At 43.9% G+C, this 18,032-nt stretch overlaps 1 protein-coding gene across 1 annotated transcript in view; it reads right to left on the bottom strand.

Annotated features, from left to right (window-relative positions):
* LOC139581361 (testican-1-like) overlaps positions 1–18,032 on the bottom strand; it is a 493,855-nt gene that overhangs the window by 184,136 nt on the left and 291,687 nt on the right. Inside the window, exon 4 of the mRNA XM_071411024.1 lies at positions 13,215–13,295. Coding sequence (XP_071267125.1) covers positions 13,215–13,295 — 81 coding nt within the window. The remainder of the gene's footprint in view (positions 1–13,214; positions 13,296–18,032) is intronic.

Raw genomic sequence — 18,032 nt, 5'->3', positions numbered from 1 at the left:
GGCAAAATGTGTAGAATTGCAGGAAATGAACTTTTAAAACAAAAAATGTTCTCTCCGACACCTAGAGGGGGCCACTAAAATGTTTTGCCGTAAGGTGGGGGGCACCCAACCAAATCTCACTTAGTGCCCCCAAAAGGCTCGAGCCGGGCCCTCTAGTTAGCTAAGTAAGTGGCTGAATTAAAATGGAGATGGGGCATCATATTGTGTTATCTTTCTGCCGTGTTTGAGAAGTCAAAGCTCTTTGGATGAGTTATCTGTACAGATGCCACTGCTATCTTGATTTCCTTGTGTTTTTTCTCCTCTGTTCTTGGGCCTGCCTGTTCTGCTTGGAGGAGCTCGTCAGTCTGGAGGAGCAGACTGACGGGCTCGTCCAAGCAGAGCAGGCAGGCACGTTGCCCTAGCGACTCCAGACTCCACACAGACACAGCGTGTACACATGCTGACTCCAGAGCCAGTACTGCTCAAAACTTTTTCATTTGCATAATGTCTCTCGTTCACATTTGCTTGTAAATGTCCAAACTCACCAAAAATGACATCCGGACATGAGAGAAGGTGATACACACGTCTGGCGAGTTGCAGGCACCGAGCTCCAGCGTGATGACTCAACCACGATTTAGGACATTGTCCAGATGGCTGACCATATGTGGGCTATCACAAGAGTCAAACACACCTTTATCTGTGGCTTTCTCCGGGGTGTGACGTTCCGACAGACTCCTGGGAGTGCAGACACCGTTGGAGGAGTGAATTAACTGATCTTGTTTGGTTTGTTTCAAGAGGTTTGTAAAAGAGCTTCAAACATCGATGTGTTCTATTGTGCCGTAAGTGCTATGGGTTTCTGTACTGTGTTCATCTGTTTGTCGGAAGGCGGTCAGTTCAAAGAGGGAGCAACACAGACGTAAGCTCCCACTTTAAATCAGAGTTGTAATGATTAGATCCAAGAATGCGTGTGATGTTTAATGCCTTTTGTTTCTTGTTTCGACAAAGCAAAGTGATTTTAATTAGACGATGGGAGAGACTGAGATTTGGAGCTCTGGGAAGAATAAAAGATGGGCTGAAACTATTCATGGAGACACTATTGTTACGTATGAGAATCCTGCATCCGTAAACCTCCTGTGTGTATTAGACACAGTATTGTCTCTTGGAGGTTATTCTGAAGAGATATGCAACCACGTTAGTGTTAGCCTATCAGTGATAGTCATTTACTCTGTTGTATTGTATAATCTATTCCATGTACACTGGATTATTTATTTATTTATTTTATTTTTTTTCTTATTTCACCTTTATTTAAGCAGGTAGGCTAGTTGAGAACAAGTTCTCATTTGCAACTTCGACCTGGCCAAGATAAAGCATAGCAGTGTGAACAGACAACACAGAGTTACACATGGAGTAAACAATAAACAAGTCAATAACATGGTAGAAAAAAAAGAGAATCTATATACAATGTGTGCAAAAGGCATGAGGTAGGCAATAAATCGAATAATTACAATTTAGCAGATTAACACTGGAGTGATAAATCATCAGATGATCATGTGCAAGAAGAGATACTGGTGTGCAAAAGAGCAGAAAAGTAAATAAATAAAAGCAGTATGGGGGGTGAGGTAGGTAAATTGGGTGGGTAGTTTACAGATGGACTATGTACAGCTGCAGCGATCTGTTAGCTGCTCGGATAGCAGATTTTTAAAGTTGTTGAGGGAGATAAAAGTCTCCAACTTCAGAGATTTTTGCAATTCGTTCCAGTCGCAGGCAGCAGAGAACTGGAAGGAAAGGCGTCCAAATGAGGTTTTAGCTTTAGGGATGATCAGTGAGATACACCTGCTGGAGCGCGTGCTGCGAGTGGGTGTAGCCATCGTGACCAGTGAACTGAGATAAGGCGGCACTTTACCTAGCATAGCCTTGTAGATGACCTGGAGCCAGTGGGTCTGACGACGAACATGTAGCGAGGGCCAGCCGACTAGGGCATACAGGTCGCAGTGGTGGGTCGTATAAGGTGCTTTAGTAACAAAACGAATGGCACTGTGATAAACTGCATCCAGTTTGCTGAGTAGAGTGTTGGAAGCTATTTTGTAGATGACATCGCCGAAGTCGAGGATCGGTAGGATAGTCAGTTTTACTAGGGTAAGTTTGGCGGCGTGAGTGAAGGAGGCTTTGTTGCGGAATAGAAAGCCGATTCTTGATTTGATTTTGGATTGGAGATGTTTGATATGAGTCTGGAAGGAGAGTTTGCAGTCTAGCCAGACACCTAGGTACTTATAGATGTCCACATATTCTAGGTCGGAACCGTCCAGGGTGGTGATGCTAGTCGGGCGTGCGGGTGCAGGCAGCGAACGGTTGAAAAGCATGCATTTGGTTTTACTAGCGTTTAAGAGCAGTTGGAGGCCACGGAAGGAGTGTTGTATGGCATTGAAGCTCGTTTGGAGGTTAGATAGCACAGTGTCCAAGGAAGGGCCGGAAGTATATAGAATGGTGTCGTCTGCGTAGAGGTGGATCAGGGAATCGCCCGCAGCAAGAGCAACATCATTGATGTATACAGAGAAAAGAGTCGGCCCGAGAATTGAACCCTGTGGTACCCCCATAGAGACTGCCAGAGGACCGGACAACATGCCCTCCGATTTGACACACTGAACTCTGTCTGCAAAGTAGTTGGTGAACCAGGCAAGGCAGTCATTAGAAAAACCGAGGCTACTGAGTCTGCCGATAAGAATATGGTGATTGACAGAGTCGAAAGCCTTGGCCAGGTCGATGAAGACGGCTGCACAGTAATGTCTTTTATCGATGGCGGTTATGATATCGTTTAGTACCTTGAGCGTGGCTGAGGTGCACCCGTGACCGGCTCGGAAACCGGATTGCACAGCGGAGAAGGTACGGTGGGATTCGAGATGGTCAGTGATCTGTTTGTTGACTTGGCTTTCGAAGACCTTAGATAGGCAGGGCAGGATGGATATAGGTCTGTAACAGTTTGGGTCCAGGGTGTCTCCCCCTTTGAAGAGGGGGATGACCGCGGCAGCTTTCCAATCCTTGGGGATCTCAGATGATAAGAAGGAGAGGTTGAACAGGCTGGTAATAGGGGGTGCGACAATGGCGGCGGACAGTTTCAGAAATAGGGGGTCCAGATTGTCAAGCCCAGCTGATTTGTATGGGTCCAGGTTTTCCAGCTCTTTCAGAACATCTGCTATCTGGATTTGGGTAAAGGAGAAGCTGGGGAGGCTTGGGCGAGTAGCAGCGGGGGGGGCGGGGCTGTTGGCCAAGGTTGGAGTCGCCAGGAGGAAGACATGGCCAGCCATTGAGAAATGCTTGTTGAAGTCTTCGATTATCACGGATTTATCGGTGGTGACCGTGTTACCTAGCCTCAGTGCAGTGGGCAGCTGGGAGGAGGTGCTCTTGTTCTCCATGGACTTTACAGTATCCCAGAACTTTTTGGAGTTAGAGCTACAGGATGCGAATTTCTGCTTGAAAAAGCTGGCCTTTGCTTTCCTGACTGACTGCGTGTATTGGTTCCTGACTTCCCTGAACAGTTGCATATCGCGGGGGCTCTTCGATGCTATTGCAGTTCGCCACAGGATGTTTTTGTGCTGGTCGAGGGCAGTCAGGTCTGGAGTGAACCAAGGGCTATATCTGTTCTTGGTTCTGCATTTTTTGAACGGAGCATGCTTGTCTAATATGGTGAGGAAGTAACATTTAAAGAATGACCAGGCATCCTCAACTGACGGGATGAGGTCAATATCCTTCCAGGGTACCCGGGCCAGGTCGATTAGAAAGGCCTGCTCGCAGAAGTGTTTTAGGGAGCGTTTGACAGTGATGAGGGGTGGTCGTTTGACCGCGGACCCGTGGCGTATACAGGCAATGAGGCAGTGATCGCTGAGATCTTGATTGAAGACAGCAGAGGTGTATTTGGAGGGCAGGTTGGTCAGGATAATGTCTATTAGGGTGCCCATGTTTACGGATTTAGGGTTGTACCTGGTGGGTTCCTTGATGATTTGTGTGAGATTGAGGGCATCAAGCTTGGATTGTAGGACTGCCGGGGTGTTAAGCATATCCCAGTTTAGGTCACCTAACAGAACAAACTCTGAAGCTAGATGGGGAGCGATCAATTCACAGATGGTGTCCAGGGCACAGCTGGGAGCTGAGGGGGGTCGGTAGCAGGCGGCAACAGTGAGAGACTTATTTCTGGAGAGATTAATTTTTAAAATTAGAAGTTCGAACTGTTTGGGCATAGACCTGGAAAGTATGACAGAACTTTGCAGGCTATCTCTGCAGTAGATTGCAACTCCTCCCCCTTTGGCAGTTCTATCTTGACGGAAAGTGTTATAGTTGGGTATGGAAATCTCAGAATTTTTGGTGGCCTTCCTAAGCCAGGATTCGGACACGGCAAGGACATCAGGATTGGCAGAGTGTGCTAAAGCGGTGAGTAAGGCAAACTTAGGGAGGAGGCTTCTGATGTTGACATGCATGAGGCCAAGGCTTTTTCGATCACAGAAGTCAACAAATGAGGGTGACTGGGGACATGCAGGGCCTGGGTTTACCTCCACATCACCCGAGGAACAGAGGAGTAGTAGGATGAGGGTGCGGCTAAAGGCTATCAAAACTGGTCGCCTAGAGCGTTGGGGACAAAGAATAAAAGGAGCAGATTTATGGGCGTGGTAGAATAGATTCTGGGCATAATGTGCAGACAAGGGTATGGTGGGGCGCGGGTACAGCGGAGGCAAGCCCAGGCACTGGGTGATGATAAGAGAGGTTGTATCTCTGGACATGCTGGTCTCAATGGGTGAGGTCACCGCATGTGTGGGGGGTGGGACAAAGGAGGTATCAGAGGTACGGAGAGTGGAACTACAGGGTCCATTGCAAACCAAATTGTTAGAGTGTCAATTATTTTGTGACTAATAAATCGTATAAGTTTATTTGAGTAAATGCATTAATCGGTTTAAAGAGTAATTCTTTGATTTGACTTTGCGTTTATAATTGAGTAGGTCTATTGGTATATGTTATCTACCCTCTACACATAGCATTCCATTATGCATAGGTTCTAACTAAATCTATGGCTAAGATATACTTGATAAATTAAAGGTATGATTGCAATAGACAGCTCATAATTCCCATAAGCCTCTTAATAATCACATAAAGGTATCTTAGAACAAATGTAATTATAGTATCTGAGTGTTGATGCGTAGACTTGCAAGCTGGCTCGATTCATCGGTATACGTTTATGCCCTAAAGCCATATAGTCAGATTGATGAATGTAGTTTAATATTATTCAACATCATTTTAACCTTCTACACCTATATATGTATAACTTTATGAGCTGGATTGCCTGTCTTGGCATTTCATTTATTTTTGTTTGTGCTCGTTAGCATATTTAGCTATTAGCCTCTATGGAAATGTTTTATTACTTGTGCTAATGTTGTTAGAAATCTGGTAATAGACACTTAATGGGCTTTTTAGTGTTTTTAGTGACCCCTTGTGTACTAAACCGGTAATACTGTAAATCCTGTGATGAGAAAAATACGGTATGACGAAATGAAAATCTGGATACCGCACAACTCTAATAACCACCCTTGTTGTGTGGACCGTAAACACACAAGGTCAAAGGGCAGCGAATCTTATAGGAACGGATGATGTCATTTACCTAGAAGGTCTTGCGAGGGTGGGTCAGAGTGAGTGAAGGGAGCGTTACAGCGTTTCACAAATTAATAGTTGAGTTGAGGTATTTTACTGTCTTAACGAGAAGACAACGTGTAGACCCCTGGCTCTGACTAGCTCTTTAGTCTGGGCTCCAGTGCTGGGTGAAGGCTGAGTGAAGACTGGGTGAAGGCTCAGTGAAGGCTGGGTGAAGGCTCGGTGAAGGCTGGGTGAAGGCTCAGTGAAGGCTGGGTGAAGGCTCAGTGAAGGCTGGGTGAACGCTCGGTGAAGGCTGGGTGAAGGCTCGGTGAAGGCTGGGTGAAGGCTCAGTGAAGGCTGTTTGACTGTAAGTGTTGCAGTGAAAGGGAAGGTTAGCTGTGTTCTTATTACACACTGAGCTTGGATCTACGATCCTTCAGCTCTCTACAACTACCTTTAGAGAAATAACGTGACCCCAGAACACACACCAATTACCTCTTCCGTGCGTGTGTTTGTGCGTGTGTGAGTGTTTGTGACAGCTTAACACCTGACTCCTGACTCTTCTAGTCATCCTTTAATATAAAAATTCTCCAGGAACACACACACTGATGCAAGATGAGGACCTGTCTGCGTAGGCTGTGTTCAGACCATAGCCTTTTCCTCAGTGTCAGATATAATTGCCCAGCGAGGTTGTGTTTTCTGTATGGCTGCCAACATCTGATGTTCTCTCTCCAGAGTGCAATCCATTTATCTGATCCATGGTGTGTGTGCGTGTGTGCGTGTGTGAGTGTGTAGTGCACTTGCAGTTGCAGTTTTGTACACTGCAATCTAGAACCTAAAAGGGTTATTTTTGACTTTTAAGAACCCTTTTGGTTCCAGGTAGAACCTTTTCTACAGAGGGTTCTACATGGGGTTATTTAACCCAAAAGGGTTATTTTATGGGGACAGCCGAAGCACCCATTTGGAACCCTTTTTTCTAAGAGTGTATGTGCCTGCATGTGTGTCGGTACATAAACTATAAATCCATGTCCCCCTGAATATGTCTGTGTGTGAGTGACACACATCTCTTCATGTCTGCTTCTGGAATATATTTTCCTTATTCCTCTTTGTCTGTCTCTTTGTCTGAACGTGCCAAATAATGCTGTTTGTCCTGTCTCTTTATCTGTCTGTCTGCAATCTGTCCTCCCTCCTGGTGTTAAGTGGCCGTGGCCCTGACTCTTCGCATGCCCATCTAGTTCCAGTCACAACACAGCAGTGCACCCTGGGAGAGCTTCCTATTAAAGAGCAGCAGGCTGACATACTGTCTGGGATGCAACACACAGAAGTAGGAGTCAACAGGGGTCGCACCCAAAGCGCTGTGGCAGGCAACATCTGGAATCACTGCCTGTGTCCCACTGAGCCCTCCAGTTTCCATTTGCCATGTGTTCAACAGGAGCAGAGTGGCTGAGCTATGGCAGAGCTGTGAGCCGGAGGCCATTCTGACTCGGGCTGTATGTTTTTCCTCCAGAGACAGTGCTGGGGTTTCAGCCACCGCCATTCTGGCTCCCACATCACTCTAGCTGCAGAGCACTGGTCAGCAGCCATTATGAAATCTGGCCGGAATGATTGTTTACTTTTTTTGGGGGGGGGGGTTCTTTCTCTCTCTATCTCTTGCAGGGTCTATTTCTCTTTGACTTTTTACACATTTTGTTGTGTTACAGCCTGGATTTAAAATGTATTAAATTGAGATTTTGTGTCACTGTCCTATAATACCCCATAATTTCAAAGTAGATTTTTGTTTTTCACAAAATAATTCAAAATGAAAAGCTGAACTGTCTTGAGTCAATAAGTATTCAACCCCTTTGTTATGACAAGCCTAAATAAGTTCAGGAGTAAAAATGTGCTTAACAAGTCACATAATAAGTTGCATGGACACACACTGTTTCAATAATAGTGTTTAACATGACTTTTGAATGACTACCTCATCTCTGTACCCCACACATACAATTATATGTAAGGTCCCTCAATCGAGCAGTGAATTTTAGACACAGGTTCAACCACAAAGACCAGAAAGGTTTTCCAATGCCTCGCAAAGAAGGGCACCTACTAGTAGATGGGTAAAAATGAAAGCAGTCCTTGAATATCCCTTTGAGCATGGTGAAGTTATTAATTACACTTTGGATAGTGTATCAATAGACCAGTCACTACGAATATACAGGAGTCCTTCCTAACTCAGTTGCCGGAAAGGAAGGAAACCACACTGAATTTCACGATGAGGACAATGGTGACATTAAAACAGTTACAGAGTTTAATGGCTGTGATAAGAGAAAACTGAGGATGGATCAACAACATTATAGTTACTCCACAATACTAACCTAAATGACAGAGTGAAAAGAAGGAAGCCTGTACAGAATAAAAATATTCCAAAACATGCATCCTGTTTGCAACAAGGCAATAAAGTAAAACTGCAAAAAATGTGGCAAAGCAATTAACTTTTTGTCCTGAATACAAAGCATTGGGGCAAATCCAACACAACACGTCACTGAGTACCACTCTTCATATTTTCAAGCATTGTGGTGGCTGCATCATGTTATGGGTATGCTTGTCATCGGCAAGGACTAGGGAGTTTTTTTAGGATAAAATGAAACGGAATAGCGCTAAGCACAGCCAAAATACAAGATGAAAACCTGGTTCAGTCTGCTTTCCAACAGACACTGGGAGACAAATTCCCCTTTCAGCAGGACAATAACCTAAACCCCAAGGCCAAATATACACTGGAGTTTCTTACCAAGACGACATTGAATGTTCCTGAGTGACCTAGTTACAGTTTTGACTTAAATCGGCTTGAAAATGGCTGTTAAGCAATGATCAACAACCAACTTGACAGAGCTTGAAGAATTTTTAAATTAATAATGTGCAAATATTGCAAAATCCTGGTGTGCAAAGCTCTTAGAGACGTACCCAGAAAGACTCACAGCTTTAATTGCGGCCAAAGGTGATTCTAACATGTATTGACTCAAGGGTGTGAATTCTTATGTAAATTAGATATTACTGTATTTCATTCTCAATAAATTTGCAAAAATAATCTAAAAACATGTTTTCACTTTGTCATTATGGGGTATTATGTGTACATGGGTGATAGAAAAAAATCTATTTAATCCATTTTGAATTCATGTTGTAACACAACAAAATGTGGAATAAGTCAAGGGGTATGAATACTTTCTGAAGGCACTGGTGAACTGTCAGTTTTTTTGTAGGGGTGTGGGGCATCGGCGTGTTCTATGTACAGTACAGTGGACAGGGAGGGGAGCTTGGTTCTAACTTTCCTGGTACATTAAAATTAAATAATGTTTGTATTTTAATTATGTAGCTATTGGGCCAATAAAGGTATTTTTTAAGACAAAAAAATCGTTCTCTCTGGAAGGAGTGGAGTGGGGTGAAAGGTCATCCATATTAAAAGCCCAATTATTGTCAGTGAGGCGTCTCTGCATTGGCCTAAATAAACCAGGAAGTAGAATCAAATATTCAACAAGGTCTTGGATTTGCTCCTCTGTTCTGTCTCTGTCTGTCTGTTCTGTTCTGTCTGTCTGTCTGTCTGTTCTGTCTATTCTGTCTGTTCGTCTGTCTGCCTGTCTGCCTGTTCTGTCTATGTCCTTCCTTATTTTTCTCTCTGTCATGCCTCACTTTACTGCAGTCTCACTGTCTGTCCATGTGTCTGTCTGTCTGTGTGTCTGTGTGTGTGAATAACTGAATAACTGACCCATTTGTTTGAGTGTATACCACATGCAGCAGTCTGTTCCAACCCATTAGGGACTTTCTCTCTCCTGTCTTTGAAGCCTTTGAGTGATATCGGTTGAATGTCAATTCACAAGACAAAGGTAACCCAGGAAAAAGACAGAAGCGAAGACAACACAACCACACACACACACACACACACACACACACACACACACACACACACACACACACACACACACACACACACACACACACACACACACACACACACACACACACACACACACACACACACACACACACACACACACAACCCCCATATCCCACTCCACACACCCAAACACACACACACACCCTCTGATTAAAGATGGTCGTGACCGGGATGTTCTAGTCATTAGTGTCTAGCCCGCCCCCCTGTAGTGAAACAAGCAGGATAGAGGATAGCCATGTAAAGGCCTGAAATTCAAAGAACCCTGCAAAAATAAATGAGCCTGATAAGTATTCTCCGCCATGTTCTGTGTAAAGCATCTGACAGATAGGCTTCTGAAGAACCACGAGAGCCGGGAGCTAAAAGGCATCTCTTTCATGTTAGCATACACACACAAGCAGATATTACTGGTGAGATACACTACCGTTAAAACATTTGGGGTCATTTAGAAATGTCCTTGTTTTGAAAGAAAAGCACATTTTTTGTCCATTAAAATTACATCAAATTGATCAGAAATACAGTGTAGACATTGTTAATGTTGTAAATTACTATTGTAGCTGGAAAAGGCAGATTTTTTATGGAATATCTACATAGGCGTACAGAGGCCCATTATCAGCAACCATCACTCCTGTGTTCCAATGGCACGTTGTGTTAGCTAATCCAAGTTAATCATTTTAAAAGGCTAATTGATCATTAGAAAACCCTTTCGCAATTATGTTAGCACAGCTGAAAACGGTTGTCCTGATTAAAGAAGCAATAAAACTATCCTTCTTTAGACTAGTTGAGTATCTGGAGCATCAGCATTTGTGGGTTCGATTACAGGCTGTAACGGCAGCCTTCCTGCTCTTCGTCTGAAGAGCATGAAGGCTATTCCATGCGAGAAATTGCCAAGAAACTGACGATCTCGTACAACGCTGTGTACTACTCCCTTCACAGAACAGCGCAAAATCATATTTGATTCTACTTCCTGGTTTATTTAGGCCAATGCAGAGACGCCTCACTGACAATAATCAACAGTGAGGCGACTCCGGGACAGAGTCCCTCTGTCCAGTGTCTGTGTTCTTTTGCCCATCTTAATCTTTTATTTTTATTGGCCAATCGGAGATATGGCTTTTTCTTTGCAACTCTGCCTAGAAGGCCAGCATCCCGGAGTCGCCTCTTCACTGTTGACGTTCAGACTGGTGTTTTGCGGGTACTTTTTAATGAAGCTGCCAGTTGAGGACTTGTGAGGCATCTGTTTCTCAGACTAGACAGTCTAATGTACTTGTCCTCTTGCTCAGTTGTGCACCGGGGCCTCCCTCTTTCAGAAACAAGCACATTTCTGTGTGACCCAAAACTTTTTAATGGTAGTGTATGTGCAAGGTCCACTAGATGAAATACTGCATATTTTACATTCCAGAAATAAAATAAATGTAATCTAATTAAATGTTTAAAATTAAATTGTCTATGCTCACAACATTACTGAGAGCATGTCAGTCCACTGTACCTACACCAGGTTGCTTAGGGAACCTCAGCCCACTGTACCTACACCAGGTTGCTTAGGGAACTTCAGCCCACTGTACCTACACCAGGTTGCTTAGGGAACCTCAGCCCACTGTACCTACACCAGGTTGCTTAGGGAACCTCAGCCCACTGTACCTACACCAGGTTGCTTAGGGAACCTCAGCCCACTGTACCTACACCAGGTTGCTTAGGGAACCTCAGCCCACTGTACCTACACCAGGTTGCTTAGGGAACTTCAGCCCACTGTACCTACACCAGGTTGCTTAGGGAACCTCAGCCCACTGTACCTACACCAGGTTGCTTAGGGAACCTCAGCCCACTGTACCTACACCAGGTTGCTTAGGGAACCTCAGCCCACTGTACCTACACCAGGTTGCTTAGGGAACCTCAGCCCACTGTACCTACACCAGGTTGCTTAGGGAACCTCAGCCCACTGTACCTACACCAGGTTGCTTAGGGAACCTCAGCCCACTGTACCTACACCAGGTTGCTTAGGGAACCTCAGCCCACTGTACCTACACCAGGTTGCTTAGGGAACCTCAGCCCACTGTACCTACACCAGGTTGCTTAGGGAACCTCAGCCCACTGTACCTACACCAGGTTGCTTAGGGAACCTCAGCCCACTGTACCTACACCAGGTTGCTTAGGGAACCTCAGCCCACTGTACCTACACCAGGTTGCTTAGGGAACCTCAGCCCACTGTACCTACACCAGGTTGCTTAGGGAACCTCAGCCCACTGTACCTACACCAGGTTGCTTAGGGAACCTCAGCCCACGCTAAGCCACCATACGATACAAATGTCACATCTGAAAGATTCTTTCCCTATGTTATTACATGCTAAACACTCCACACTGCTAAGAGGATTTTTGCCTGCGCCAGTTTGTGCTACTTTAAAGGTGCAGTGCAGTCATTTTTATCTCAATATCAAATAATTTCTAGGTAACAATTAAGTACCTTACTGTGATTGTTTTCAAAACAAAATTGTCCAAAATAAGCAAAAATAGTTTCTTAACAAAGAGCAATTTCTCAAGCAAGAATTTGTCTTGGGCTGTCTGGAAGTGGTCTGAGTGGGGAGGGAAACTGAAAACTAGCTGCTATTTGCAGATAGGTTTGGAACAATCTTTCTTATTGGCCTATTAACTCATTTACTGTCTGGTGATGTCACCTGGCATGCCAAAACTCCATCCCACCATCAGCTCTTACACTAAAAGGGCATAATCATAATTTTCACAATTTCACAGTATTATTCCAACCTCATAGTGTGGAAATATACAGTGAGCTCCAAAAGTATTGGAAAAGTGACATTTTTGTTGTTGTTTTGGCTCTATCTTCCAACACTTTGGATTTTAAATGTGTGCTAGGAATATGGGACCAAATACTAAACTTTTGACTACTTTAAAACCCATACAAGTACATTTGTCCCAATACTTTTGGTCCCCTAAAATTGGGGGACTATGTACAAAAAGTGCTGTAATTTCTAAAAGGTTCACCCGATATGAATGAAAATACCCTCAGATTATAGCTGACAGTCTGCACTTTAACCTCATAGTCATTTCATTGTTTCAAAAGTGCTGGAGTAAAGAGTCAAAGCAACAACAAAAATGTCACTGTCCCAATACTTTTGGAGCTCACTGTATATAAAAGACAGGCAAATCACGTTTTTGACTGCACTGAGCCTTTAATTCTCCATATTAGCCCCTGCTTTCATGTTAGCCTTGACTATCACGCTACATTACTACCTTCATGTTAGCTTCCGCTAACGCACCATAATACTGCTTTCATGTTAGCTTTGGCTAACACATTACTTTATTACCTTCATGTTAGCTTCCGCTAATACACCATCCTACTGCTTTCATGTTAGCCTTGGCTAACATGCTACATTTAGCCTACGCTATCACACAACTCCTTTGATCCTCCAGTGAGAATTAGCTACACTGCTAGTTTATCTACCACAGATGACAGCCGTGGGCTGAGGTTATCACACACACACTCACAGAGAGAGACAACACCTGAAAGCTCTACTGGCAAGTCATGACACAGCCTAAAAAGCTCTAAACAGCACCTGAAAGAGAGATTTCAGTTTACAGAATATTTCTGTTTTCTTTTATTTCACCCACATGCCGATTAAAATTACTTCTCAACCGAGGACAGACTGACTGCATCAGTGTGAATGGCTGATGATGTGGAACTCACCCTCCTCTGTTCTCCTCTTCCCTGGGTTGGAGTGGACTTTGGTTCCAGGTTCCCCATGTCTCCCGGGCCTCGCCTCTGTCTCTGTGAAGCCAACAAAACCAGCAGAACCATCAGAACCATCACATCCATCACAACCATCACAGTCATCAGAACCATCAGAACCATCACAAACAATCATCACAACCATCAGTCATCAGAACCATCACAACCAACCATCAGAACCATCAGAACCATTACAGCCATCAGAACCATTCACAACCATCACAACCATTATAACCACCAGAACCATCACAACCAACCATCAGAACCATCACAACCATTACAACCATTATAACCATTACAACCATCACAACCATTACAACCATTATAACCATCAGAACCATTATAACCATCAGAACCATCACAACCATTACAACCATCAGAACCATCACAACCATTACAACCATTATAACCATCAGAACCATTATAACCATCAGAACCATCACAACCATTATAACCATCAGAACCATCACAACCATTACAACCATTATAACCATCAGAACCATTATAACCATCAGAACCATCACAACCATTACACCCATCAGAACCATCACAACCATTAGCAGAGAAAGATACAAAATAACTGATGTACTGTTATCACCCAAAATGCAACAAAGGGAAAAAATGCATCCAAAACCAACCCATAACCAAAGCACACAATACACATCCACACAAACACACCAGCAGACATTACCAAAGCCTTAGGGCTAAATACGGAGCGAGCAGAACTAGCGAACAAACAGAACGATGTGGTGAGTTTTTCATCTGGCGCTGTGGCACCGGCATTAACGAGTTGTGATGATTTAATCTCCTAATTCATTCCAGACTGTTATTTATTAGGCAGTGGGCTTTTACGAGGCACTGACAGATCCGCTCTTATTCTTTATCCTTCACTCTCTCCCCTGAGGCCCAAAATAAATGCACAGACGATTTATGAGAAACGGATGGAGAGAACGAAAGGAAGAAGGGGGAAGAGAGGAGAGTGGCACAGGAGTGTGGAAGGGCAGTGACTCGTGTAGGCTACACTACACCAATTTTTATATTTCCTCTCTTCCTCTAACTCTCTCTCTCTCTTTCATCCTCCAATTTCCATTCTTTACCCAGCCTCTATTTGTTTCTCCAGTCTTCTATTTATTTTTCTCATTACAGCCAGTCGCTTTGTAGTCCCCAACTTCCTCTCCAGAAGTTCTCTATATTCTCTCCCTCTTTGGCCTGTTCCCTCACTCTCCCTCCTATCGCTACAGTGATATTACTCTTCCTCCTCTTCCTCTCTCTCTACAGTGGAATATTACTCTTCTCTCTCGGTCGTTGTCTCTATGCCCTTCACTGTCACTCAGACATCCTGGCATATGGCCCGATGGCGTGATCCTTGCCAAAAAACAATGGGTAAAATACCTCTGGCCATTACTCAGACATTTATTCACCTTGATTCTCTATCTCCTGTTGTTGCATTGGGTAGGAGAAAAGGGGAGGGAAGGGGAGGAGTGGAGGAGACAAATAAACGAGAGGAAAGGAGGAGAGGAGGAGAGGAAGAGGGTAGCAGGAGAGGAGAGGAAAATAGGGTAAGAGTAGGAGACAAAGGAGGGGAGAAGGAGATGAGAAGGTGATCTACCTATTCGCTCTCTCGGAGGCCAGTTGTAAACCACTCGGGTTATGTATGTTCATCTGAACCTCTCTCTGTCTGTTGTGTCGTTTACACTCTGTGTTAAAACAGCCAGTGCAGCAGCACTTCTACACCATCCACCCTGTTGTTCATTTTGGTTTGGGGTTTTGCTTGTTGTTGGTTTTTGTTTTCCCTTTGCAAATTGATAGCGCTGCACTACACTGTAAAAATCTATTTCATCGCTGCTGCAGCACTTCTCCACCCCACCCTCTCTGCTACAGTACTGTATGTCCCTTACATCCCTGCCTCCCTCCCTCCATCTTTCTGTTATGTTCCCTCCATCCCTCCCTCCCTCCGCTATGTTCCCTCCATCCCTCCCTTCCTCCCTCCACCTCATACTCATCTCTCTCTCTTTAAAAAGGAATTAAATTACTTAGCAGACATGATTGGGCAGTTTGGGCTGCGAGAACATAAATTGCTAATACCATTGGTGTGTGTGTGTGTACGTAGCGGCCTGAATTCAGTGAGTGTGTGTTAGTGATAGATCATGCAGAGTGGGCTAGATAACAGCTCAGGTCACTGCTGTTGATACAGAAACCTATTAAAGTCTGTAATCAATGCGTGGCGAGAGCCTGCAAAGCAACACCACAACCCTCAGCGCATTAAAATGAAATTAGATAGTTGTTCTCCACTCAGCTCCCGCTCCATTTAATACATCTCAAAGCCTCTCATAGACCTGTGGAGCAGATCTTGTCTGTTGTCCTCTCCCTCTCCAACAGGAAGTACCCATGGTACGGACTGTTCAACACTGGTCTGACCAATCAAAATCTACACTTCAAGATTGTTTTGATCACACGGACTGGGATATGTTCCGGGTTGCCTCTGAGAATTGTATTGATGTATACACTGACTCGGTGACTGAGTTAATCAGGAAGTGCATAGAGGATGTTGTTCCCACTGTGACGAATAGAAATGATCCAAACCAAAAACCATCGATAGATGGGAGCATTCGTTCAAAACTGAAAGCAATGCATTGAACCACGGTAAGGTGACTGGGAACATGGACGAGTACAAACAGTCCAACTATGCCCTCCGTAAGTCAATCAAACAGGCAAAACGTCAGTACAGAGACAAAGTGAAGTCGCAATTCAACGGCTCAGACACAATACCTATGTGGCAGGGACACAAGACAATCCCAGATTATAAAGAGAAACCCAGCCACGTCGCAGACAGCGACGACTTGCTCCTGGACAAGCTAAACACCTTCTTCGCCCGCTTCGAGGATAACACAGTGCCACCGATGCGGACCACTGCCACTCACGAGGACTGTGAGCTCTTGTTCTCCGTGGCTGACGTGAGTAAGACTGAAACTTAGGTATCTTATGGTAAGCGGGGAAATAAGTATAGCCAGTTACAATTGTGATGGCTTAGCAGATCATAAAAAAATAAGATCAACTTTTATCTGGCTAAAATATAAATAATACGTATAACATCTATTGTTTACAGAAAACTCACTCTACAAATATAAAGGAGGTTGGATGGGAAAAGGATTGGGAGGGAGAAATATATTTTTGTCATGGGCAAAGAAACTCAAAAGGGGTGATTATATTAATTAACAACAATTTTGATCTGATTGTGCAAACTGGGCAAACAGATCCTCAAGGAAGATGGATCCTTTTAAATATGCTAGACCAAAAACAGATCTAGCTAATTAATCTATATGGGCCAAATAATGATGATCCACAATTCTTTGAAAATATACTGTATATAATGATCTCACAAGCAACGAATGAATCTATTATTAGGATGGGAGATTATAATACTGTTTTATGTACCTCAAAGGATCGTAAAGGAAAAGACACTACAAACTATCACCCTCAAGCACTTAAGGAGATCACGAATATCATGGATACATTAGAACTAGTGGATATATACTTGACCAGCCTGGCTACCGCAGCATTCTGCAGCGATACGCCATCCCATCTGGTTTGCTCTTAGAAATGGTAAAAATTTAGAAAAACCATTGAATGAATAGGTGTGTCCAAACTCTTGACTGGTACTGTAGGTACAACAGATCCCCTTATTGTGTGGGACACTTTTAAATGTACAATACTCATCATTAAAATAAAAGGAGTTTAGGTCAAAAGAGATTAGACTAATGAAGGAAATAGAGTAAGTAACAGAGCAGGTGCAGTGGTTCCTCCTTTAAAAGTTGCGTCATACTGAGGCACACCCTGCTGCATGCTGCTGCAGCATTCTGTGGCACGTCATTTCATTCTCAGCCATTTCTTCTGTTACTGCAAGTTATTGCTAGTTTGACCACCAGAGGGCATCTTTGAGAAGCATTTGATAGTATTCCGTATTGGCATTACCAGAGAATTTAAAACCTTTTTTTGTAATAACATAGTATATGGGATCGATTTTAAGAAATGTGGCTTAATTTATATGATTAATATTACGGTGTTTCCATTCATAGAAAAATTGTCCGTTTGTAAATTCAGACCGTTTCGCCCTCGGAGCGCACACTGGACGTTCAGGCCGAGGAGTAGGGTTGATTTGAGCATTCTGGCCTCACAACGGCGGTCAAGCACCCAAGCTAACTTTGGCTAGCTACTTCCAGACACAAATGAGACCACTCTGACCATTTTACTCGCCCTAGCAGAGCTGGTAAGGCAGTTTTGTGTTAACCAGAGCGTTGGTGACGTAAATGTGCTGCTGGAAACAATTGAATTAAGCTTTTTTTCCCGACGTTTACGGACACCAGCCATATTCAATGGGTGTTGAGCGCTCGTAAAGTAATTATTGTGCGCTCTTGTACACTCAGACGAGAGTGCTCTGAAATCCGTGTAGATAGTAGGCTGGACACATGCAATTTTTAACAACGTTCTTTTGAGATAAAAACGAGTTCATTGCATCCGCCGTGGAGCCCAGTTACATAATATGACCATATTTCGTAGCTGCTTGCCGTCGTATTGAAGTAATCGCGAAAAAACAGGCCTTATTTCAGTGCATTTTTCACCCTGCAAGCTCCTTTTAGATCTATTGAGCACCGTGGCACCAACTCGCCTTCTGAACGTTCTATTCCCAGCTTATTGTTCAATGTCACAATGCCTGATTCGCTATTGTTGGCAATGAGACCTGCTCACATTGATTTATAGTTCAAATGTAAACAACAA

Source organism: Salvelinus alpinus, chromosome 7 (assembly GCF_045679555.1).
Source record: "Salvelinus alpinus chromosome 7, SLU_Salpinus.1, whole genome shotgun sequence".
Lineage (NCBI taxonomy): Eukaryota > Metazoa > Chordata > Actinopteri > Salmoniformes > Salmonidae > Salvelinus > Salvelinus alpinus.
Note: the sequence above shows the minus strand (reverse complement) of the source record. Positions and strands in the feature narration are given on the sequence as shown.